Source organism: Callithrix jacchus, chromosome 9 (assembly GCF_049354715.1).
Source record: "Callithrix jacchus isolate 240 chromosome 9, calJac240_pri, whole genome shotgun sequence".
Classification (NCBI taxonomy): Eukaryota; Metazoa; Chordata; class Mammalia; order Primates; family Cebidae; genus Callithrix; species Callithrix jacchus.
The window spans coordinates 124,339,998-124,366,817 of NC_133510.1; the positions used below are offsets into that span (position 1 = coordinate 124,339,998).

At 47.1% G+C, this 26,820-nt stretch overlaps 1 protein-coding gene across 2 annotated transcripts in view; it reads left to right on the top strand.

The window, feature by feature from the left end:
- The first annotated feature begins 631 nt into the window (after positions 1-631).
- Positions 632-26,820, top strand: part of P2RX7 (purinergic receptor P2X 7) — a 54,257-nt gene continuing 28,068 nt past the window's right edge. For both annotated transcript variants that reach the window (XM_017976434.4, XM_002753098.5), the window contains exons 1-4: positions 632-850; positions 18,993-19,161; positions 20,292-20,360; positions 25,007-25,079. In XM_017976434.4, coding sequence (XP_017831923.3) covers positions 726-850; positions 18,993-19,161; positions 20,292-20,360; positions 25,007-25,079 — 436 coding nt within the window. In that variant the 5' untranslated portion in view covers positions 632-725. The remainder of the gene's footprint in view (positions 851-18,992; positions 19,162-20,291; positions 20,361-25,006; positions 25,080-26,820) is intronic.

Genomic DNA, 26,820 nt, shown 5'->3' on the forward strand with positions numbered 1-26,820 from the left:
GTTCCTGGTCCTCTTGGGCTGACTGGTCTAGGTCATGGGTTGACCTTCGGGGGAGTAGGGCAGGATGGAGAGTAACTCAGAGGGTCAGGCATGAAAGAGCTAGCAGAAAAATAAAGCCCCTCCACCCCCACCACCCTCACCCTTGCAAATCTGATTTCCTCCACCAACTGCAGACCAGACCAGGCAGTGGAAGAAGAGAGGGAGACCTTCCTTTACCCAGAGCTCCTATACATCAGGGGCTGAATAAAGGGTTGTAGAAATGAATGAATCAATCTCTGAGTGGGCCTTGAGGCAATGGAAAGATCTCAGCCCTTTTCTGAGGCAGAGTGAAAGCTCCGGGTCTTGTGACATTGGCAGGGCTGTCCCTTTCTCCCAACAGAAATGAGCCCAAAAAAAGCAAAAGGAAAGGGGGGAAAGGGAGAATTCTAAAAATGCCCATCCTCTGAACACCGTCTTTGTGTAGGCATCTGGGGGAGGCCAGCTGGGGCGAGGTCATCTGCCAGCCTAGCCCGTAGGACTTGGCCCTTCTTGTTTATTGCAGCCACATCTGGGGCAACTGCCAGGGCCCGCCCTTACTCTGCAGTCATTGGAGGAACTCAAAGTTAAAGGCTCCTACTAAAAATCAGTAGGTTTCATTTTGCAGTTACTGGGAGGGGGCTTGCTGTGGCCCCATCTGGGATAGCTGAGCCCTGGTCCAGCCCCGCGCAGGGAGGGAGCCTGTCACCATGCCGGCCTGCTGCAGCTGCAGTGATGTTTTCCAGTATGAGACCAACAAAGTCACCCGGATCCAGAGTATGAACTACGGCACCCTTAAGTGGTTCTTCCACGTGATCGTCTTTTCCTATGTTAGGTAAGTGGGATGCGGGGAGGACCCCAGACCTCTGCAGTGGTAAACCCCAGGGGGCAGCTTCAGGTGCGCATTCTGAATCTCACATGGTTTTGGAATCTGAGACGCTCTCTCACAGCAAGCTGGGCGGGAGGGAGGAAGTAGCAGCAGACAGGATGAAACGGCGCCGCCGCCGAGCTGCAGCCGAGAAGAAGCCACGGCAGGCTGGCAGGCGAGTGGGATTCCTTTCTGCTCTACTCGGGGCCGGCCCGGGCGAGCAGGGCAGGGCGTGGCTGGGGAAGGTGGAAAAGCTCAGGACGACACCCTGGATTCCCGGAGAGGAGGCAAGGATCTCGGGGCACGCCTGGTGATCATGCTGTCATCTGAGTCACCGTGCTTGGGAGGAATAGGACCAGGCTTGAAAATGTATTATAACTTTAGGTCACCGATGTCAGGAAGACACTGCTTTTTGGTTTATGTTTTTTCTAAAAGAAACTTACCGAGATATAATTTACACACACCATGCAATCCACCCATTTAAAGGATACAATTTTATGGTTTTTTTTGGATTATTCAGAGTTGTGCAACCATCCCCACAATCAATTTTAGAATATTTTCATCGACTCAAAAGAAATCTCACACTCCTTCGCCACCGTTTCGAGCACTGTTCCTCCTCCTTCCCACCCATGAATTCACTTTCTGTCTCTATGGATTCACCTATTCTGGACATTTCCCGTAAATGGAATCACATAATATGTGGCCCTTTGTGGCTGGCTGTTTTCACTTAGCATGTTTTCAATGCTCATTCGTCTTGTAGCATGTGTTGATACTTCATTCAATTTTTTTAAGAGACAGGGTTCTCGCTATGTTGCCCAGGCTGGTCTCAAACTCCTGGACTCAAGCGATCCGCCTACCTCGGCCTCCCAAAGTGTCAGGATTACAGATGTGAGCCATTGTGCCCGGCCTGTACTTCATTCCTTTTTATGGCTGAGTTGTATTCCATTGCATGGAATCCACCCGTTCATCCCTTGATGGACATTTGGGCTGTTTCTCCTTTTTGGCAATCATGAATAATGCTGCACGAACATCTGTGTACAAGGTTTTATGTGGATACATATTCTCATTTCTCTTGAGTATGTACCTAAGAGTGGAATTGCTGGGTCATATGTTAACTATGTTTCACCGTTAGCGGAACTGTGGACTGAATGTCACAGCAGCTGCCACTTTTTACATTCCCATCAGCAGAGTATGAGGGGTCCAATTTCTCCACATTGTCACCAACGCTTGTTATCGTCTGTCTTTTTTGTGGGTTTTTGTTTTTGTTTGTTGAGATGAAGTCTTGCTCTGTTGCCCAGGCTGGAATGCAGTGGTACAATCTCGGCTCACTGCAACCTCCGCCTCCCCGGCTCAAGCAATTCTCCTGCCTCCGCCTCCTGAGTAGCTGGGATTACAGGCATGCGTCACCACACCTGGCTAATTTTTATATTTTTAGTAGAGACAGGACTTCATCATGTTGGCCAGACTGCCCTCGAACTCCTGATTTCAAGTGATCTGCCTACCTCAGCCTCTCAAAGCGCTGGGATCACAGGCATGAGCCGCCAAACCTGGCTGACTGTCTGTCTTAAATTTTAGCCATGCTAATGGGTGTGAAGTGGTAGTTCCCTGTGGTTGATTTGAATTTCCCTGACGGTGCGTGCCTCTTATTCTCTGTGCTGATTGATAATGATGATGGAGGCAATTTGTATCTATAGAGGGTGGCAGTGCAGTTTACTAAGAGTTAGGCCAACTTATTTCATAATACTGGCCATGTCTTCCTGGGCCAAGTCATTACTTCTCTGAGCGTCAGTTTCTGCATCTGTTCATAGGGTCGTGACAATTAAACAAAAAAAGAGCATGAGCAGCCCTTATTATGGTGACTGACATAGGATGAGAGCTCCATAACTGGTATCTATTTTTAAAAATGATCATTTTGAGGCTGGGTGCAGTGGCTCACGCCTGTAATCTCAGCACTTTGGGAAGCCGAGGCGAGCGGATTGCTGGAGGTCGGGAGCTTGAGACTAGCCTGGCCAATATGGTGCAATCCTGTCTCTGCTAAAAATTCAAAAATTAGCCAGGCATAGTGGTGCGCACCTGTAGTCCCAGCTACTTGGGAGGCTGAGGCAGGAGAATCGCTTGAACCTGGGAGGTGGAGGTTGCATTTAGCCAAGATCGCACTGCTACACACCAGACTGGGCAACAGAGCAAGACTCTGTCTCAAAAAAAAAAAAAAAAAAAAAACTTTCTGATTATATAATAGCATATTGTGTATTTTTTCATGATTTTCATCTTAAGGGCCGACCTTAGAGGATAAGCTGCATAGCGTGTATGTATTTTTATATACATCCTCTGGTCTGATCCTCAAAGTAACCACATATAAGCTCAGGATTTGAGATCTGGAAATGTGGATTGAAAAATCCTTCACTTCTTTGAGCCTTGGTTCCCTCATGTGTAAAATGAGGAGAATTGTTGACAGGAATATTAAATGAACTAATAAATGCAGAGCTGTTTGAGAAATATGTGGCATATATTTTTGTTAATGCCCTTATTGTTACTTCTTATTAATAATGCTATTAGGATTATTATTACTTGATTCATATGTTTACTGTTTAATAAATATGGAATGATAAACATATATACTGGGCTGGACACGGTGGCCTGTGTCTGTATTTCCAGAACTTTGGAAGGCCAAGGCAGGCTGATCGCTTGAGGTCAAGCATTTGAGACCAGCCTAGCTAAGGTGGTGGAAACATCATCTCTACTAAAAATACAAAAATTAGTTTGATGTTGGGGTGGGTGCCTGTAATCCCAGCTACTCAGGAGGCTGAGGTAAGGGGATCACTTGAACTCAGGAGGTGGAGGTTGTAGTGAGCTGAGATCGTGCCATTGCACTCCAGCCCGGGTGACAGAGCAAGACTCCATCTCAAAAAATAATAATAATAATAAATTTCTAAAAACAGATTACTATGAGAACATCTTATAATGATAAATATTTTTCTTTCACATGGTGAAATCATAACTTACATGTATTTAACTCCCCTAAATTCAATTATACATGTTCCACATGGACATGGAGAGAGAGGCCTCCCAAAGTGCTGAGATTACAGGCATGAGCCATCGCAATAACACAATGATCCAGCAACCCTGGAGTAGGTCTGAGATGGGATGCTTGCATCTGGGCTTCCCTCCATCAATCTCTGTTCCCACGTGCTTCTCACAGAGCGAGCATCTTGCTGCTCTACTTATTAATCTGGGTACATATTTTTCAGCCACATGACCCCTAAAATAAGTCAAGTCCTTCACCTTCACCTAGAGCAAAACTGTAAAAACAGCAACTTGTTCCGGAGCTGGAGGAAAAATTGGCTCTCCAGCAGACCCAAGTGGGAAGTGTTTGCTACACTTGGTAGACAGTTTAAGGGTTTATCAAAGGCAATTTTGGTGAGCCATGATTTTCATCTTAAGGGCCGACCTTAGAGGATAAGCTGCATATTAAAGTTTCTCCACTGTCTGTATTTTAAAATATAAAATGGAAGAAAAAACTATTGCCAGCTTTGCTTTTTTCCTCTTGGTTAATGGACTATTAACATCTCACCAAATGGCCAAATGGAGTCTCACAGTACGCAATTTGGGAAATGCTGCCTTAAGTTGCACTGTGAAGCTTTAGGCTCATGTAACCAGGCTTAGCCATCTGTGAAATGGGTAGACCCAAGGGGCGTAGGGATTGGGGGAAGTAGTTTGCATTAAGTAGGACTAGTGTGGACCACAGGTGGAAATCCAGACAGGCTCGAGCAATGCTCAGGACACAGCAGCAAGTGACAAGTTCTGGCCAGCTGTCCCTCCTGGGGCTGGAAGGACTAAGAGCCAGGATAAGGAGACAGGACCTCAGTTATTAAAAATGGGATACAAAGCAGGGACTGATTATGGAGGAAATTAGCCAAGAGGCTGTTCAGCTTCTCCTATTCTCATGACCAAGTTCAGATCTGGAGTCAGAGGCAGGGATGCAGCTGTAAGAGGAGTTTGTGTTGGAGGTCTGTGTAGATAGGATGCTGAGCAGGTCTGTGTTAGCCAGGATCATTTAGGCAGTGACAGAAGCTCAACTTACATTAACCACAAACCCTCAGTGGGGAATTTATTGGATCATGTAACTGGGCAGTTGAAGAGATGGTGCTGTCCTCGGACATGGATGAAGATAAGAGTTCAAACTATGTCATCAGAGCTGATCTCTCTCCCCACCTGTTGGCTCCATTTGCTTCGATTTGGCTTCCTTCTTGAGCAACTCTTATGTAGCAAGATACCGTTACATTCTCTTCTTTTAGCAACCTCAGAGGAGCAAACAAGTCTTTTCTGATAGCTCTGATAGGAAGGTCCCAGGAAAGACGCTGATTGGTCAGGTGTGAGTTACAGATCCATCCCTGAACCAATCACTGTGGCCAGGGCCAAGGTGTCACCCTATTGGCCAGCCTGGGTCATATGCTGGCTCCCGTGGCAGGAAGTAGCAAGTGAGCCCTACCTGAATGAACCACATCCAGTAGGTGTTCCGCAGGAAGGAAGATTCTGTTCCCAGACAAAATGGGAAAAGGGAGTGGGGAGGGTAGGCAGACAAAAAAACAGTAATCTATAAGGTCTTTCCAAAACCCAGAAATTCCAGGGATTTCTGAAGTCTGCTTCTCTAGTCCTGGCTTGTCTCATCCCTGCAGCTGGGCTGTGGAGACTGTATCTGGGCAATCGCTGAGCTCCTATTCTTACCTCGGCCCCTTCCTCAGTCCCACCAGGAGCCCTGCTCCTCATCCCCAGATGTGCTGCTTGGGCCCACGGAGGCTGCCAGCTCACCTTGGTATTTCACTACTATTTGGTTTCTGTTGCCACTAAGCTGTTGCTTAAACCAAGCCGCCTGTGATGGCACTGCCTTAGTAAAAAAGCAAAAAAGAGAATACTCTTTATTACTTTTTTTTTTTTTTTTTTTTGAGACAGAGTCTCGCTCTGGTTGCTGAGACTGGAGTGTGGTAGTATCTCGGCTCACTGCAGCCTCAACCTCCTGGGCTCAGGTGATTTTCCCACCTCAGCTACCCCAGTAGTTGGGATTATAGTTGCATACCACTATGCCCAGCTAATTTTTGTATTTTTAGTAGAGATGGGGTTTCACCATGTTGGCCAGGCTGGTCTTGAACTCTTGACCTCAGGTGATCCACCGTCCTTAGCCTCCCAAAGTGCTAGGATTACAGGCATGAGCCACTGTGCCCGGCCAGAGAATTCTTTCGATTTTATTCCAAGTGAGTTGAGAAGCCATGGGACGATTGTAAGCAAAGGAATAAAAGATGGTTACATTCTCTCGGGAAGATCTCCCTCTTCCCTGGAGGCCAGTCCTCACGGAAGCTTTTCCAGCAGCTGCAGAAGACCAGAGAGGATTGAGAGAGGCACAGGAAACAAACTCCACTCACAGCTGCTGCCCCACTGCCCAATCAGCCTCCACTGGTGCCAGCAGTGAGCCTGTGCTGTCATTCCTGGTCCCAGGCTGGCTGTTGCCGTGGAGATGGTGCTGCTGTACTAGTTTGTGGCTGTTAAAATGGAGCTCTTAGCTGGACACCTATTTCCCAGTGGGTGGCCACACCCCTGTAAATCTGGGCCTCCTCCAGCTGAGTAGAAGTGAGCCCAGCACAGAGGCCAGGGAGGCACCAGGAAGAGCAAATCTCAATCCAATCCAAGCATGGCACCTCTGCCCTGACCATCTTTTTTTTTTTTTTGAGACAGAGTTTCCCTGTGTCACCCAGGCTGGAGTGCAGTGGTGCAATCTTGACTCATTGCAACCTCCTCCACCTCCCGGGTTCATGCAATTCTCCTGCCTCAGCCTCCTGAGTAGCTGGGATTATAGATGTGCGCCAGCACACCTGGCTAATTTTTGTATTTTTAGTAGAGACTAGGTTTTGCCATGTTGGCCAGGCTGGTCTCAATCTCCTGGCCTCAAGCGATCTACCCACCTTGGCCTCCCAAAGTGCCGAGATTACAGGTGTGAGCCACCACACCTCGCCTGCCCCTGACTGTCCTCAGAGGAATAGACACATGAGGTCTGCCACGTTCTTATCCCACCCTTGACACCTGGGTGATGTGATAGAGTTTGAGGGGAAGGTCAGAGATAACCCAGTTCAGGAGGTGACCCTGTAGGAGGATTAGAATCCAGCCACGTGGCACATGGGACCAAGAGAGCGGTAAATGCAAAGACCTGGAAACACAAGAGGAACAGCAAGGACAGCATGTTCCCGAACCTGGGGAGCGAGGAGGGGGCAGCCGGGGCTGAGGGCAGGTCAGGGGAAGGGTTTCAATTTGATTTTCAGTGCCACGGGAAGCCACTGAAAAGTTTTATGCAGAGAAGTGAAACCACCTGATTCATGTTTCTAGAAGCTCTCATGGGCCACTGTGCAGAGCATAGAGTGTGGTGGGACAAGAATGACAGCGAGGGACCAGTGAGAAGTTTCCTGGAGTCATCAGATGTGAGGAGATGGAGACTTGGGCTAGAATGGGATGGCAGAGCTGGAGGGATGTGGACAAAGACGGGATGTGTTTTGGAGGCAGAACTGATGGATTTGCTAGGAGGTGAAGGATGGCTCTGGATTCCTGAGGCACGATGGCCTTTTACCAACTTGAGGAAGACCAAGGAGAGGCTTGAGGACTAACACAATACTGTTAAGGATGTCAGGCAAAGGTGGAGACTGCCATGAGCTGTGATTATGCCATTGTACCCTAGCCTGGGTGACAGATTGACATCCTGTCTTGAAATATATATGTAATAAAAATAAATAAATAAATAAATAAATAAATAAATAAATAAAGGTCCAGGCGTGGTGGCTCACACCTGTAATCCCAACACTTTGGGAGGCTGAGGCAGGTGGATCACCAGAGGTCAGGAGTTCGAGACCAGCCTGGTCAACATGGCAAAACCCCATCTCTACTAAAAATACAAAAATTACCGAGGCGTGGTGGGGCACACCTGTAATCCCAGCTGCTTGAGAGGCTGAGGCAGGAGAATCACTTGAACCCAGGAGGCAGAGGTTGCAGTGACCCTAAATTGTGCCATTGCACTGCAGCCTGGGCAACAGAGGGAGACTCCATCTCAATAAATAAAGTCGGGCAAGCAATTAAAACACTTGCCTGCTACCATCTATCCTCATCCCTTTTTCATGTCTAACACCGAAATACCAAAATAGTTGGAAGCACATCATCTCAAAAGATAAGCATAGTTCTTTCAAATGAATGGCTTTAGCATATGAAAAGCTGCCTCAGTGTCTGATTTTCTTGTTTTCGAGGGGTCATGATGGAGGCTTCTCTCCTGTACCCGCAGGCCTCTGGGGATGCCGCCCCAGCCCCGCTGCGTGAGTAGCACGATGTGGGGAAGAGGAAGGAGTAGTTTGTCTGGCGTCTTCACAGGCCCGCAGCTGGCGGGTACAGCGGCAGAGAAGGCGAAGCCAAGGTGGAGCTGGGGAAGCCAGCAGGGGCCAGATCATGGAGGGCCTTGAGCTGCATCTGGCAGGCACTGAGAAAGAGCATGGAGAACTGTCCCCGCAGCCCCAACATCTTATTAGAAAATGTTCGAGGGGCTGGGCGTGGTGGCTCACGCCTGTAATCCCAGCACTTTGGGAGGCCGAGGTGGATGGATCACGAGGTCAAGAGATCGAGACCATCCTGGTCAACATGGTGAAACCCCGTCTCTACTAAAAATACAAAAAATTAGCTGGGCATAGTGGCATGTGCCTGTAATCCCAGCTACTCAGGAGGCTGAGGCAGGAGAATTGCCTGAACCCAGGAGGCGGAGGTTGCGGTGAGCCGAGATCGCGCCATTGCACTCCAGCCTGGGTAACAAGAGCGAAACTCCGTCTCAAAAAAAAAAGAAAAAGAAAATGTTCAAACATACAGAAAACATGAAGGGGTTTATGCTCATGTTTTCATTTTAGAGAGATCATTCTGCTTGAAATATAACACCTGCTGAGTGCTGCTGAGGACTTAGTGTGTGCTGGGTTCTGTTCTTAGCATGCGACATGTATTGGCCTGTAGAGTGTGGCCACATTTGTAACATCAGTATATCTATTTGGATACTAGGTGTGGACATAAAGAGATACCTAGAAGCCTAGAAGACATTCCCATTGTCTGTGGGAGTTATTTGTGCTGGAATTTTATTTATTTATTTATTTAGAGGTGAGCCTCGCTCTGTCAGCCAGGCTGGAGTGCAATGGCCTGATCTGGCTGACTGCAACCTCGGCCTCCCAGGTTCAAACTATTCTCCCGCCTCAGCCTCCTTCGCAGCTGGGACTACAGGCGCCTACCACTGTGCCTGGATAATTTTTGTATTTTTAGTAGAGATGAGTTTCCACATGTTGCCCAGGCTGGTCTCAAATTCTTGACCTCAAATTATCCACCCACCTTGGCTTCCCAAATTGCTGGGATTACAGGCGTGAGTCACCATGCCTGGCTGGAATCTTAATTTATATTTTTTTCTTTTTAGCCCTTGATTTTCACCCTGTTAGGCTGACTTTAGGAATCTGACTCCAAAACTGCAAAAGAATAAATTAATCTGGAAAGCCACTAAGTTTGTGGAAATTTGTTACAACAACAAATAGAAACTAATACAGTTGGGATTTAACTTGCCTCGGGGCTGCTGGTTCTTCCCCACTTTCTTCTCAGAGAGTATCTTGAGTCCTTGCCCCTTGCCAAGCCCCCACCATGGCCCGGTGGACCAGTGATGGACCCAATCAGATTCTCCTCTTGGGATTTTAAATAAAAGATGCATGGAGGTGGGCGGATCATGAGATCAGGAGTTCAAGACCATCCTGGCCAACACGGTGAAACCCCATCGCTATTAAAAATATAAAAATTAGTCTGGCATGGTGGTATGCACCTGTAGTCCCAGCTACTCAAGAGGCTGAGGCAGGAGAGTGGCTTGAACCCAGGAGGCAGAGGTTGCAGTGAGCCAAGATGGAGCCACTGCACTCCAGGCTGGGCAACTGAGCAAGACTCCATCTCAATAACTAAATAAATAAATAGGAGATGCAGAAACTGCACACCCAGCCTCTCTGTGCTGCACTGCAGGCACAGTGCCTAGCACCACCACTATTTAGGGGTCCTGAAGATGTCTGTTGGCCTGGGTTAGGCGTGAGCTAAGGGATATGAGGGCAGGTCACATTGGGGTCTCTGCCCTTTGGTGTTACCTTTGCTCTGGAAGCCCAGGGACTGTAAGGGGGAGAGAACGACTTTGCTGAAAGGCAGGACCTCCCTGCAGAGCTTGAAGAACAATCTAATCATCCTGGCATCGGCCCATCCCAGCTGTGATGCCAGTGTAAGTCTGTGAAAGTCACTTGTATTCAGAGCATGTGGATTGGGACTGTACAGAGTCCCATGGTGGGCACCTTCCTCTCCATTTGGCAGATCCAGTGTGAGCAGCCTGAGGGTTCCATGGGCCCAGCCTCACCTCCATCCTTATTTCCCTGCCACTCCAGGGCTCCTCCTCAGCCAGACTTGCCTGTGAGTGCCCCTTGGCTATATTAGTCTGTTCTCATGCTGCTAATAAACACATACGCAAGACTGGGTAATTTATAAAGGAAAGAGGTTTAATGGACTCACAGTTTCCCATGTTCAGGCAGGCCTCACAATCACGGCAGAAGGCGAAAGGCATGTCTTATATGGTGGCAGGCAAAGAGCAAATGAGAGCCAAGCAAAAGAGGAAACCTTCTATAAAGCCATCAGATCTGCCAGGTTCAGTGGCTCACACCTGTAATCCCAGCACTTTGGGAGGCTGAGGTAGATAGATCACCTGAGGTCCAGAGTTCAAGACCAGCCTGACCAACATGGAGAAACCCTGTCTCTACTAAAAATACAAAATTAGCCAGGCGTTGTGGCAGGTGCCTGTAATCCCAGCTACTCAGGAGGCTGAGGCAGGAGAATCACTTCAACCCGGGAGGCAGAGTTTGTGGTGAGCCGAGATAATGCCACTGCACTCCGGCCTGGTCAACAAGAGTGAAACTACATCTCAAAAAAAAAAAAAAAAGCCATCAGATCCCATGAGACTTATTCACTACCACGAGAACAGTATGGGGGAAACCACCCCCGTGATTCAATGATCTCCCACCAGGTCCCTCCCACAACACGTAGAAATTATGGGGGCTACAATTCAAGATGAGATTTGGGTGGGGACACTGCCAAACCATACCGTGGCCCTGGCTTCTCTCGCATTAGTTCTCTTCTACCTCCCAGACTCTTTTGAGCTTTGCTTTTCTTCTTTTTCTTTTTTAGACTGGAGTCTCACTGTGTTGCTCAGGCTGGTCTAGAACTCCTGGGCTTAAGGGATCCTCCCACCTCAACCTAACAAGTAACTGTGACTATGGGCACATACCACCACACCCCCGCAACTTACCCATCCTCCCCACCCTAGTGAAATCCCCAAGTTCACAACCCTGGTAGCTCTAGGCATCAGTGGCTTTGCCTTCTATAGAGTGGACAACATGATAGCATCTTAGAACAAGCAGTCATGGGGACTAGGGAGTCTGGGGGTTCTCTCCTCATTCAGGATTAAACCGACCACCTGAAGGGGTCACATGGCTTGCCTCAGTCGCCAGACAAGGTCAGGAGAGTATTTTTGGGACAGACATTAGAATGTTGAAAGGGAGGACACTGCAAAGTCACTTTCATAGTCACAGTATCCCCCTGACAGATAGAGTGGCAAACTCATTTTCATTCCGTTTGCCTTTGAAGAAGCTCTAAACCATTTTAATTCTTTTTTTTCTTTTTTTTTTTTTCTCTGAGACAGAGTCTCCCTCTGTTGCTCAGGCTGCAGTGCAGCAGTGCAATCTCGGCTCACTGCAACCTCCACCTCCTGGGTTCCAGCAGTTCTCCAGCCTCAGCCTCCCCGGTAGCTGGGACTACAGGCACCCGCCGCCATGCCCGAATAATTTTGCATTTTTAGTAGAGACGGGGTTTCACCATGTTGGCCAGGCTGGTCTCAAACTCCTGACCTCAAGTGATCCACCCACCTCCACCTCCCAAAGTCCTGGTATCACAGGCATGAGCCACCGCGCCTGGCCAGCATTTTAATTCTTAAAATTTACATGTTCATGATGACACAGAGACAGGCTTTCTGTTTAGGAGAGGGCTGGATTCCATGAAGGCTGATGGATTATATGTTGCACATTCTGGAATGAACATGAGAGATCAGAATCGAGCTTCCCACATGGTGGGTCACACTGAGCAACCCAGTGTTTTCCAGGAGTGTTGAGAGAAGTGAAGTTTGTGAGTGTTGATAAATGTTGAGTGTATGGTAGAATATATATTTCTTAGGAATAACGATGGCAAGAAAAACCTAGCCGCTGCCTCCCCAAGTAGAAAACTACTTGGGGCATTCCAAAGTGGCAGGACAACCTATAAATATCATACACCGATTAAAACAATTCTTTAAGATATCTATCTGCCCCTGCCCCTGTGGCTCCCTCATGGAGAATACATTTTAGCTTGTTTGTAATCAGTGGTAAGCAGGCAACAGCTGCCTACTTGGTATATTTTTATGTTGAGAAAATACAGAGCACCTGTTTATTAATAACAATCATCTGTTCAGCGAGAATAACTACGTGGATCAGCATCTGCTCGGGGCCTTCAGCCCGGAATGCTGGCAGCCCCTGAGGCTCTCAGTTTGGAAGGCTGCAGGTCCCCCGATAGACCCACTTCACTGTTCTATCTGGCTGTCTGCCTCTCAGTTCCTTCAGCACCACCTGGGTGGGGGTCTCTATGGTCGAGCTGGTTCTTGGTATAGGAAAATGTTGCAACAATCAACGTGAGAAAGCACTGCACGCGCCATGTATGTGCTGGGATGCTGGGCTGAAATGTATAATTGAGCAAGTGTTACCACATTCGTCTGTGGAATTCTGTTTAATAGCTCTGGTCATGTGTGCTGATTGGGTCTCAAACCTGGATCTCTCACCCCAACATCTTTCTTGAAAATCTTTTTTTCTTTTTTTATTTTTTTGCGAGACGAACTCTCATTCTGTCGCCCAGGCTGGCATGCAGTGGTGCAATCTCAGCTCACTGCAACCTCTGCCTCCAGGATGCAAGCAATTCTCTTGCCTCAGCCTCCCAAGTAGCTGGGACCACAGGTGCGCACCACCACACCCAGTTAATTGTTTGTATTTTTAGTAGAGACGGTGTTTCACCATGTTAGCCAGGTTGGTCTCAATCTCCTGACCTCGTGATCCGCCTGCCTCGGCCTCCCAACGTGCTGGGATCACAGGAGTGAGCCACCGTGCCCAGCCGAAAGTCTTTCTTTTTAAATAAATGTTATAAAAATACTAAAACATACAGTGAATAATATAAAACCCACGTGCCACTATCCAACTTAAATAATAAAGCTACTAATCCTGTTTTGCCCTCTGCAAACTCATCCTTCATCCCATTCTCTTTCTTTCCCTTTATAAACATCCTGCAGCTGGGCACAGTGGCTGCACCTGCAGTCCCAGCTACTTGGGAGGCTGAGACTGGAGGATCACTTGAGCCTAGGAGTTTGTGGCTGTAGTGTGCTATGATTGCACCTGTGAAATAGCCACTAAATTCCAGCCTGGGCAGCATAGCGAGACTCCATCTTCATTTTTTTTCTTTTCTTTTTTTTTAATTTTAATTTTTATCATTTTTAAATATTCTTTTTTATTTTTATTTTTTTTAAAGATGGGGTTTCACCATGATGGCCAGGCTGGTTTTGAACTCCTGAGCTCAGGTGATCCACCCACCTTGGCCTCCCAAAGTGCTAGGATTACAGGCGTGAGCCACCACACCCAGCCAAGACTCCATCTTTAAATGAAATCCTTTTTTTTTTTTTTTTAGATGGAATCTCTATCACCCAGGCTAGAGTGTAGTGGTACCATCTTGGCTCACTGCAACCTCTGTCCCCCAGGTTCGAGTGATTCTCGAGTGCCTCAGCCTCCCGAGTATCTGGGACTACAGGTGTGCATTACCACACCTGGCTAATTTTTGTATTTTTAATAGAGGTGGGATTTCACTGTGTTGGCCAGGCTGGTCTCAAACTCCTGACCTCAGGTGATCCACCCACCTCAGCCCCCAAAGTGCTGGGATTACAGGCATGCGCCACTGTGCCCAGCCTCCTTGTTTGTTTTTATATTTCTACAGCACATATATGTTTACATATGTAAAAATGTATTTTTATTGGGGTGAAATTCAAAAAATATATTTTTATTGGGGTGAAATATAACATAAAATGAAGCACTGTAAACATGAACAATTCAGTGGCATTTAGAACATTCACAGTGCTATGCTCCACCACCTCTCTCTAGTTCCAGAACATTTTCGTCACCCCCAAAGGACACCCCATGCCCATCAGTAGTCACTCCCCATTTCTCCCCCTCTGTCCCCTGCAACCACCAATCCGCTCTGTCTCTATGGATTTACCTATTCTGGATAGTTCATATAAATGGAGTCATACAATATATGGCATTTGGTGCCTGGCCTCTTTGACTTAGCAGACATAATGCTTTCAAGGTTCATCTATGTTTAGCATGTTTTATAGCTGAATAATATCTCATTGCACAGATAGACCTCATTTTGCCTATCCATTCTTCTACAGATGAACATTTGGCTTATGTGAATAGCGCTGCAATGCACATTCGTGTATAGGTAATTGAGTGTATAGTGTTGCTTTGGATTTCTCTAAACTTTATATCATACTTCAACTTGTTTTGATTGTTCAATGTTAGGTTCTTTTTTTTTTTTTTGAGACAGAGTCTGGCTCTGTTGCACAGGCTGGAGTGCAGTAGAGCAATCTTGGCTCACTGCGACCTCCACTTCTGGGTTCAAGGGATTCTTCTGCCTCACCCTCTCAAGTAGCTGGGACTACAGGTGCACACCATCATACTTGGCTAATTTTTTGTATTTTTAGTAGAGACGGGGTTTCACTATGTTGATCAGGCCGGTCTTGAACTCTTGCCTCAGCCTCCCAAAGTGCTGGGATTATAGATGTGAGTCACCACGCTCAGCCTAGCCCATTTATTTTCACTGCTGCAAAGCATCTCATTTTAAAAAAGTATTTTATTTTATTATTTTCTTGAGACAGGGTCTCACTCTGTCACCCAGGCTGGAGTACAGAGGCGTGATCACAAGTTGCTATAGCCTTGACCTCCTGCACCCAAGCAATCCTCCCATGTTGGCTTCCAGAGTAGCTGGGACTACAGGCATGTGCCACCACACCTAGCTAGTTTTTGTATTTTTAATCAAGACGGGGTTTCATCATGTTGTCCAGGCTGGTTTCGAACTCCTGCATCAAGCAGTTCTCCCGCCTCGGCCTGCCAAAGTGCTGGGATTATAGACATAAGCCACTGTGTCTGGTCCAAAGCATCCCATTGCACGAATCCAACAATGTATTTATCCATCCCTTGTTTGAGAACATTCAGATTATTTCCTGCTTTCCCTCTTACAATGCTGCAGAAACTTTCTTGTCCATAGCTCCTAAGGCACGTGTACAAGAGCTTCTCTAGGGCGCATATCTGAGTTTTACACTCTCTGATCCGCCATCTGCGGTGGGGCCGCCACCAAAATGCAGATTTTCATGAAAACCCTTACGGGGAAGACCATCATCCTCTAAGTCAAACCCTCAGATATGATAGAAACTGTAAAGGCTAAGATGCAGGATAAGGATGGAATCATCAAAGACTGATCTGGGCTGGCAAGCAACTGGAAGATGGACGCACTTTGACTACGGCATTCAAAAGGAGTCTACTCTTCCGCTTGTGTTGACACTTCGTGGTGGTGCTAAGAAAAGGAAGAAGTCTAATGCCACTCCCAAGGAGAATAAGCACACGAGAAAGAAGCTTAAACTGGCTGTCCTGAAATCCAAATAAAGCAGGAAAAGCCTCACGACAAACCTCTCGAACACCGAACTGGGGAGGAAGGGGTGATTTATTCGTCAGGGAGCTGCAGAGGCATAGCTAACAGCCAGCTCACCTAACAAAGTCCCTGCCCTTTTAAGGGCTTACAGCTCTAGAAATTACATGTGAAAGGTCTTGGTCCATGGAGTAGGCGTGGGGTACATGACTTAGGTTGGGGTTTGATTGTGTTTAAGTAACAGCAATGCCTTCCGGAAAGGTTCCTCCATACCATGCCTGTGATCTATAGGAGGGCAATTAAAGGTGGCGCCCGGTCTGCCAGCCTTTACTTCTCCTGTTGAAATGCAATGTGGAAGTCAAGGGGGAGGTGGTCTAAGATGCTTCAGGGTGATTAAGGGTCTCCTTCCTCAGTGGATGAGAATGACAAAATCAGTCGCCTTCGTGGAGACTGCCCTTCTGATGGCTGTGGTGCTGGAGTGATTATGGCAAGCCACTTCACAGATGTTATTGCGGCAAATGTCTTCAACAAACCAGAAGACAAGTAACTGTATGAGTTAATAAAAGACATGAACTGGGCCGGGCGCGGTGGCTCAAGCCTATAATCCCAGCACTTTGGGAGGCTGAGGCGGGTGGATCACAAGGTCAAGAGATCGAGACCATCCTGGTCAACATGGTGAAACCCCATCTCTACTAAAAAATACAAAAATTAGCTGAGCATGGTGGTGCGCGCCTGTAATCCCAGCTACTCAGGAGGCTGAGGCAGAATTGCTTGAACTGAGGAGGCGGAGGTTGCGGTGAGCCGAGATCGCGCCATTGCACTCCAGTCTCGGTAACAACAGCGAAACTCCGTCTCAAAAAAGAAAAAAAAAAAAGACATGAACTAACAAAACAAAAAAAGAGAGAGTTATAAGGTCTCAGGGAAGCCCTTCATCAAATGTACTTGTTATTGTCAAATATGAGCTGTCTTTTCAGGAGCCTCCCAGTGTTACCAGCCTTGGCCATGCATTAGAATCACCTGGGAACTTTTAAAAAATTTGTAGGCATATGGATAACTCCGTGTTGATATTCACTTGGGGTGGCTGGCAAAATATTAAAGGTATTAATTATTAGGAAAAGTTATAGATTGTAATCTCAAACCTTTCGGAAGGCCCAAAGGTTTTATTGAGGCATGCTGAAGGCAGCCACCTCATTCGTATTAGCATAGGAAAGAGATAGGGCCAATCAAAGGCCTTACCCCACATCCCTTTGTCTCCACTGTGCTTACTCATGTAAATTTTGTGCTGGGTGGGCCCCTCCAAGGAAGATCAAAGGGGAATTACCTGTTTAATAGCATTTGCTCTGCGCCCCCCAACCTGAAGCTTTTATCAGTTGTAAAACCATTCTCTTAATCATGTTAATTATCCACAAGTGTGTTAATTTAGAACCTCTGTTGTAACATCCAGGGAATAAATGTGTGGATGGACAGAGGGTCTTGGTGGATTGGTTGCATTTCACCCTCACCCACTTGTATCACTCCACTCCTGCAACCTGTGGAATCATAGTCTCCAGGGATGGGACTGGAGGCTGCAATTTTGAAAGCCCCCTGAGTGATCACTCAGCCAAGGTGGAGAACAGCTGGGGCCAAGTCCTGGCCCACTCTGTCAGCTCATAGAGGGCTGCCAACATCTTAGACTTGCTAATATCACTCAGCAGTTGAGCAAAGAGAAGGGACTAAATAAACATAGTCTGAAGGAGTAGACAAAGCATTTCAAACAAACCCTTTAGGGCTGGGCCCAGTGACCCATGCCTGTAATCCCAGCACTTTGGGAGGCCGAGGTGGGCAGATCACTTGAGACCAGGAGTTCGAGACCAGCCTGGCCAACATGGTGAACCCTGTCTCTATTAAAAATATAAAAATTAGCCAGATGTGGTGGTGCACATCTGTAATCCGTTACTCAGGAGGCTGAGGCAGGAGAATAGCTTGAGCCCGGGAGGCAGAGGTTACAGTGAGCCAAGATGGCGCCACTGCACTCCAGCCTGGGCTACAGAGTGAGACCCTGTCTCAAAATCAATCAATCAATCTACTAAAACACTTTAGGTTGGGCATGGTGTTGCATGCCTGCAGTCATGGTTCCTGTCTCCTACCGTTTGAGGATTAAAGGAAATGCTGTATGTAGAGCACTTGGCATGTATTAAGTGCTCAATCAAGAGTAGTTCCTGCAGCCTGGTGAGAAAAATGGCTCACACCTGTAACCACATGTTGGGAGGCTGAGGCCTCCTAAGGAGGACCCCTTGAGGCCAGGAGTTTGGGATAAGCCTGGGCAATAAAAAGAAACCCCACCACCACCACCATCTCTACAAAAAATAATAAAAATTAGCTTGGCATAGTGGTACACAGCTGTAGTTCCAGCTACTCAGGAGGCTGGAGTGGGAGGATCAACTTGAGCTCAGGAGTTGGAGGCTGTAATGAGCTGTGATTGCCGCTGCACTCCAGCCTGGGCTACAGAGCGAAGGCCCTTTCTCTAGAATGAAAAAGAGAGAGTAGCTGCCACTTTCAGTGTTGTTGATAAAGCAGGTGGATGTTTCTGAAAATGCAGCAGACACAGCCTTAGACTGGAAGAGGCTGATGAGTTACTGAGCCCCCAGACAAAGCTGGCAGAGCCACCAGAGCGGGGCTGTGTGACTTGAGAAGCTGTTCTATATATGAGGGTCCATGTTAGGCAATCGCTTTTTTTTTTTTTTGAGATGGAGTTTCACTCTTGTTGCCCAAGCTAGAGTGCAATGGCATGATCTTGGCTCACTGCAACCTCCATCTCTTGGGTTCAAGTGATTCTCCTGCCTCAGCCTCCCATGTAGCCAGGATTACAGGTGTGCGCCACCATTTTTTGTATTCTTACTAGAAACAGAATTTCACCGCATTAGCCAAGCTGGTCTCGAACTCCTGACCTCAAGTGATCCACCCACCTTGGCCTCCCAAAGTACTGGGATTACAGGTGTGAGCCACTGCACCCAGCCCTATGTTAGGCATTATTAAAGAAAAGGATTAGGGGCAGTAGCTTTCCTGTAGCAAGTGCTCACTATGTGCCAGATACTGGGCAAAGGAGTTTGCAGACATCTCTCATTTTATCCTCACAATCCATGAGGCAGGTATGACTATTCTTCCCACTGTGCAGAGGGAAAACAAGTCACATGGAAGTACGTCACACAGCAGAGCTAGGATTGGAACGGAAGCGCCTGCATCCCGCCCGCTGTGCTATGCCTCCCCTTGATGCTTTCCTGTGTCTGCCACTTAGCTTTGCTCTGGTGAGTGACAAGCTGTATCAGCGGAAAGAGTCTGTCATCAGTTCTGTGCACACCAAGGTGAAAGGGATAGCAGAAGTGAAAGAGGAGATAGTGGAGAACGGAGTCAAGAAGCTGGTGCACCACGTCTTTGACACCGCAGACTACACCTTCCCTTTGCAGGTAAGCACCTTATAGTGTTCTCCCAGGCTTGTCGCTTTGCCAGGGCCTTGCCTGCCCCTTTTCCCTAGGACCTAGAGCCCCGCTCCAGAAAAAAACATTGGCCCTATTTTAAAAGCTCTGTGAACATCCCAACTGAGAAAACCTAAAAATTGCAAAACTGGGTGAGATCCAGCAGCTCAGAGGAGACGATTCTTTGCTTTATGAAGTCCTACAGGGTTCCTCAAAATAGCAGCATGTCCTGAGTGCGTTGAAAACAGGATTAGATTCACTCACGCTTGATGTATCCGCAGCTTTTTAGAGGCACAGCCACCAAGCCAGCAAAGTCTGCCTAGATTCAGGACAGAGAACTTTCTATGAAGAGCACCAGTCTTTCTAGATTGTCTGTGTGGCATTTTATCAACAAAAACGTCTCCAGGAGACCATTCTTGGGTACATTTTTGTACAAAGAAAGGATGTAAATGACAAAAAGAGGAAAGGCGTCCGTCACAGAGAGAAGAGACTAATTTAGAGACTGACTAAATTTAAAAGCAGAGAAAATGAAAGCAGCATGGCCAAAAAGGAGAAATTAAAGTAGGGTTGAAGAGGCCAAAAACAACAGATAAGGGGCTGGGAGGGACAAAGGGGCACATTTGCAGCCTCTGGGAGCTAAAACGCTTTGCAAAAACCCCTAAAGCCCAAGCCGCTGTTTGCTTCTAACAGTGTCAAGAAAATCCTGTGATTCCTCAGGTGGTGGGATGCTCTCGTGCCCCTTAATTAAAGTCTGAGAACATCTGAACGGTGTTCCGACGAAGGCTGCTCCCTTACCCTCGCCTCCCCAGGTCTCTTGAGTTTCAATGTAATGAGATTCTACTGTGTAAAAAAATATGAAAAGGCTGCTTTTGAGACTGCTTTGGTAAACGACTCCTCAATCCATTCGAATGTTCCTTCGCTGTTCTCAGCTCAGCAGGGCTGCTCCTCCAGCTTTGAGATTAAGCCCTCGGCATATTCCAAGTTGCCCACAGACCCTGATTTCTAGAAGCTTAGAAAAGTGGAGAGGTTCACCCCCAGGCACTTAGCAAGCTGGATTCTTATAATTAAGTAGCTTCTCTTTTCAAAGGCCTTGCATTGCCTTAGGGTCTCCTTCTCCGCAGGGGAATTCTTTCTTCGTGATGACAAACTTTCTCAAAACAGAAGGCCAGGAGCAGCAGTTGTGTCCTGAGGTAAGAAGGGGACCGGGAGTGGTGGATTGGGTCATAAGAGTTCCTGGGGGAGGTGCAGGTCAAAAGCAGCAGAAATTAGGACCCTGAGCTGTATTTGAGCCGACAAATATTTACTGAGTACCTGCCTCTTTTGTAGGGTAGGGCTGGGCTGAGTGGAGGAAGGGAGAGAACACACCCACTTAGAGTCTCAGCCCCTGCATCAGGCGCATGTGCCCCCATGACTCCCCACCACCCCAGACAGTCTTTCCCAACTTGGCTTTGCTCTCTCCACAATGCTGCCCCTTTCTGGAAAACCTTCTTCCCTATCAAATCATATTTGTTTTCTTCTGGGCCAGGTGTGGTGGCTCACACCTATAACCCCAGCACCTTGGAAGACCGAGGCAGGAGGATCCCTGGAGCCCAGGAGTTCAAGACCAACCTGGGCAACATAGTGAGACCTTGTCTCTAAAAACAAAATAAAACGAAAACTGTATTTGTCCTATTGTGTACCTCACCATCCTGCTCTCTGCTCTTCAAGATGAAAACCAGCTATTCTTCTAAGTTTATCTTTACCAGTGTGTTACTGTTACACGTTACCTGTAACTCCCAACCTCCCAGCCTCCCCTCTCAGGTAATGTAACCGTGCTGTTATCAGGGACCATTCCCAACACTGAGGGATGCAGCAGCACTGGTAATACCCAGCCAGATTCCCCACTGATGAGTAGGACCAGCCCTGCTGGTAGGGTTTTGCTCACAGGCCCACTCTGGCAAGGTCTAGCTTCCTGAGTGTCCAGGAGCTCCGGGCAAAAATGCCGTCTTCAAGTACATCATTTGTACCCAAACTCGGAACCAAGATGACATCCCCTTGGTGTGTATCTTGATAACACTTCCCCTAAAAGGAGAGCTCTCTACGTTTGTGTTGTCCTCATCTACCCTTAACTATCCCTGCTGCTCAGATGAAATCTCTTGACAGCCAGGCCAGCCTAGCCCTCCCTTCTGCCTCCCTTCCTAGCAGTATTCCATCTCCAATCCACTTTGGGGGCCCTGGTTTTCTTTTGTCCCATTCTCTGGTCATCTCTACACCATATACCACACTCCACCCCTGTGTACACAAAAGACACTTTTGGAGTTATTGAGACTTGGAAGAAAAGAGAGTTAGGATAGCCCAGAGATTAAGACCCTGGGCTCTGAAGGTTCAAAACTTAAACTTCTTAGCTCTGTGACCTCAGGCAGGCGACTCTTCACCTCTCTGTGCCAAATTGTGTGCATCTGTAAAATGGGGCTGAGAACAAAACCTAGCTGTTAGGATTGTTGAAACAAATAAGTGAATACCTGTGACATGCTTAAAACAAGGCATGGTACATTATAATCACTCAATGAATGTCAGCTGTTATGATTCAAATGCCATGTTACTCCTCCTCAGATGGGATGTCACTCAGAGTGGTTGGAACCCAACAGGCTCCGTGGGTGTACTGCCAGCCCAGAGAGCACATGTGACTCTTTGGGATTTTAACTTATGCTCTGGGCTGGTTTGGGCTAGTCTAATTGAACATTTGCCTCCTCTCTGCCCACCAACACACACTCTATCTCTGGTTGTCTTGGTAAATATCACCAAGTCCCAGTTATACACCAACATGGATAGATCAGTTATGTGTTGCTACAAAACAAACTACCCTGATTATGGTGGACTTAACACAAGCATTTATTAACTCTCACAGGTCAATGGTTGACTAAGTTCAGCTGGGCGGTTCTTCTGCTGGTCTCACCAGGGATCTCTTATGGAGTTGCAGTTGGATGGCAGCTGGGGCTGGCATTCTTTGGAGCCTCAGTTGGCACCCAGGGATGGCTGAACATCTCTTCTTCTCTGGGTACCCCCAAGACTTTTCCTCTGTGCAGTCTCTCCACATTGTCTCTCTAGCAGGGTAGTCAAACTTTCTAATAGTGACTCAGGTTTCTCAAAACAAAAAAATAGAAGTTTCCAGGCCTTCTTAAGGCTTAGGCCTGGAACTGGCAACAGCATTCCTTCTGCTGTTTCTATTGGTTTTACAGTCACAGCACAGGCTCAGCTTCAGAAAGCAGGGGGAACACTCCACCTCTCAATTGAGAAAGTGACCAAGAATTTGTGGCCATTTTTAATCCATGCAACAATTGCAAAAGAGAAGATTAAAAGAAAATTAATGCTGTTTTTTTTTTTAATTTTAGAATTCATTTTGGAGAGCAAAATAAAACAGATTTCTGTTCTTTCCTGAGATTTATCTCCAGTTGATAATGAAAATATAACTTTCCATGAGCCACAGTGAATGATCACACATTCATTCATTCCATGACTATCAAGACCTACTATGTGTCAGGCACTTGGGCTACAAAGATATGACCTGGGCTCTGCATTCAAAGGGTTCATAGTCTAATTTGGGGAATCACAGGAGGAGACTAGGAGCCTGCCAGGTGACAAGCCAGCCTGGGAAGTTATTGAGACTTGGAAGAAAAGAGAGTTAGGATAGCTCTCTTTTGAGAGAGTTTGAAAACTATTAGAAACATTCATTGAGCATGAACTATGTTCTAAATCTTTTCTTTTCATAACTCATTTAATCTTCACAACAACCACGCAAGACAAATCTGTTCACCCTGCTTTTACTAATGAGGAAATTGAGGCTCAGAGAAGCAAGTGAGTTGGCCGAGGTCTCTCGGCTACAAGATAGTGAAGCTACTGCTGAACCAGGTATACTTGGGTCCAAGAACTAGGTCTTTGACCTGAATCACTGTAGAAACCTCAAACTGCACAGATGACAAGGAGCAGAGGCTATTTTCTTTTTCTTTTCTTTATTTTTATTTTTTTGTTTGAGATGGAGTTTTGCTCTTGTTCCCCAGGCTGGAGTGCAATGATGTGATCTCAGCTCACTGCAGCCTCTGGCTCCCAGATTCAAGTGCTTCTCCTGCCTCAGCCTCCTGAGTAGCTGGAATTACAGGCATGTACCACCATGCCTAGCTAATTTTTTTGGTATTTTTAGTAGAGACAGAGTTTCTCCATGTAGGTCAGGCTGGTCTTGAACTCCTGACCTCAGGTGATCTGCTCACCTTGGGCTCTCAAAGTGCTGGGATTATAGGCATGAGCCACTGCGCCCGGACGCAGAGGCTATTTTCACACCTATGTCATGTTCTGGCATCCCCAGGACTGGCCATGCAGCCTGCTCCCTAGAAAACAGGAAGAGAATATGCATATGACCAGGGTAGCTCATTTCTCTTTTCCATGTTCTATAATTCAGCCCTGAGACCCAGCTGGTCTCATTATCTTGGGCCAGGCGAGTGTCCTGGCCAATGTCCCTCAGTTCCACTTGTCCTGCTGAGTCTCCGCACCTGTCTGCCCTACTCAGTCCTTTCAGCCACAGGGCTACTTGGACCAGGCCTCCTGTCCTCCACACCAGCCACCATCCCTGAAAGTGATCCCTGGCTGCCCAGAACTCTGCTTTCCCCATTTTTATTGGGATATATTTCACATACCATAAAACCCAGCATTTTAAAGTATAAAATTCAGTGGTTTTTAGTATATTCGTGGAGTTGTGCAACCAGCACCATTGTCTAATTCCAGAATATTTTCTTTATTTTCCCTTTTCTTTCTTTCTTTCTTTCTTTTTTTTTTTTTGAGGTGGAGTTTTGCTCTTGTTGCCCAGGCTAGAGTGCAGTGGCAAAATCTAAGCTCACTGCAACCTCTGCCTCCTGCCTTAGCCTCCCTAGTAGCTTGGATTACAGGTGCGCACCACCATGCCTAGTTAATTTTTGTGTTTTTAGTAACTACAGGGTTTTACCATGTTGACCAGGCTGGTCTCGAACTTCTGACCTCGGGTGATCTGCCCACGCCGGCCTCCCAAAGTGCTGGGATTACAGGCATGAGCCACCATGCCCAGCCTTCAGAACATTTTCATCACCCACAAAGGAAACTCCAAATCCATTAGCAGTTGCTCCCCATTCTCCCCTTCCGGTGGTCCCTGGCCACCACCAATCTGCTTTCTGTCTCTAAAGATGCCTGTTCTGGACGTTTCCAAATAGGATCCTACCTGATGTGGCCTTTTGTGTCTGACTTCTTTCAGCATCATGGTTTTGTTTGTTTGTTTGTTTGTTTTAGATGGTGTCTCACTCTGTCGCCCAGGCTGGAGTGCAGTGGCATGATCTCAGCTCACTCCAACCTCTGCCTCCTGGATTTGAGCAATTCTCTACCTCAGCCTTCTGAGTGCATGGGATTACAGGCACCCGCCACCATGCTCGGCTAATGTTTTTTGTATTTTTAGTAGAGACGGGGATTTGCCATCTTGGCCAGGCTGGTCTTGAACTCCTGACCTTGTGATCCACTGCCTCAACCTCCCAAAGTGCTGGGATTACAGGCATGAGTCACTGCGCCTGGCCTAGCATCACGTTCTTGAGATTCATCTATGTTGTAGCCTGCGTCAACGCTTTGTCCTTCTATGGCTACATACGATTCTGTGTATGAATGTACCACATTTTATTTGTCCATTCATCCATCAGAGGCCGCTTGCATGGTTTCCATGTTTTGGCAATTCTGAGTACTGCTGCTATAAACATTGATTTGCACCTTCTGGTGGACATAAATCACTTCTCCATGTCTTAGTAACACATATCATTTACTCCCCACTCTCCCATCCTTCTCTCTGCAGTATCCCACCCGCAGGACACTCTGTTCCTCTGACCGGGGTTGTAAAAAGGGATGGATGGACCCGCAGAGCAAAGGTACCTTCTGCTTCTTTTCGTGAGACCCTAGGGATGGGTGGTCTGGCATCGTGGTAACATTTGCGATGCCCAGTTCAGGCCTTCAGCCTCTGCTCTCAGCTGCCTTCTTCCACCATCACCAAGCCATAGGTGAGTCTGCCCATGCTTCGACTCTGTCCCCAGCAGACCAGCTGCTGACTGTAAACGTGATACCAGTTTCCCAGTGAGAGAAGCTCTGAAAAGCTTCGCAGGGTCAAGGTTCTCATTGGTAGAAAAATCACATGGCCCGGCATGGCACCGTGGCTCACATCTGTAATCCCAGCACTTTGGGAGGCTGAGACGGGCAGATCATGAGGTCAGGAATTCGAGACCAGCCTGACCAACATGATGAAACTCCGTCTCTACTAAAAATACAAAATTAGCCGAGTGTGGTGGCACTTGCCTGTAGTGCCAGCTACTCAGGAGGCTGAGGCAGGAGAATCCCTTGAACCCAGGAGGCAGAGGTTGCAGTGAGCCAAGATCATGCCACTATACTCCAGCCTGGGCAACAGAGAAAGACTCTCTGTCTCAAAAGAAAAATCACATGGCCCATAGCACCACCTGAGTTTTCTAAACATTCTCCCTGAATCTCCTCAAAGGTTGAGGATCATGAACGTATACACTCAGGGCACCTGGCAGCAATATCCGTGTTAACCTGCAGAATTTTTTTATTTTTTACTTAAAACTTTTTTTTGTATTATTTTATTTTTCTTTTGATTTTATTTATATCTAAGAACCATGCTATTGCAATACCTACAGAATTGCTTTATCTCATGTTTTAACTTAAAAAAGCACAGGGCACCAGGTGCAGAGGCTTGTGCCTGTAACCTCAGCACTTTGAGAGGGTGAGGTAGGTGGGTCACTTGAGGTCAGGGGTTTGAGACCACACTGGTCAACATGGTGGTGTACTAAAAATACAAAAACCAGCCAGGTGTGACGGTGCACACTTGTAATCCCAGCTACTTGGGAGGCTAAGGCAAGAGAATTACTGGAACCTGGGAGGCAGAGGTTGAAGTGAGCTGAGATCACACCACTGCACTCCAGTCTGGGCGACAGAGCAAGACTCTGTCTCAAAAAAAAAAAAAAAAAAAAAAATCAGTGGTTATAATGCAAACACACAGCAAAAGGCATATAACCATTCTTTTATTCTGCTCCACACTATATGGGTATTTGAGTTGATACAAAGATTTTAACATTGCTCACTATTTATTTTTCCCTTGGAAACTGGTTCATCGTCCTGACACTCCAGGAAGATGCGCCATGTTAATTTCATGGCTTTGCGCATGCTGCACAGGCTGTGTACCCCTTGAGGGACCTGCGCCCCTTTAAGAGGCCATGTTCTAGTCCATTTATACTGAGAGCATACACCTGTTCTGCTCCCCTCAGGGGCATCTTTTCTTGTAAAGAAACAAAAGGAGCCAACAGAATCCACAGTCTTTCTGTGTTGTCTCTGATCGTTATTAGGAAGCTCATCATCCAATGTTTTGCTCGTCTGCTTTGCCTTGTGTTCGCTATGGTTAGGGTGGGGCTGATGGACGCTGAAGTCGTTGTGATTAGGATGGGGTTGATAGATGCTGGAGTCGTGGTCAGGATGGGGGAGGGCAGCTGAACTGCGTGGGTTGGAAAGCCTGGTCAAAGCCTAATCTCTAGCCTGGGTCGAGTTAATGACGTCCCTCCTGGAGAACTTCCTCTCCACAGTCCTTTCACATCTGTGGTTCTGCGA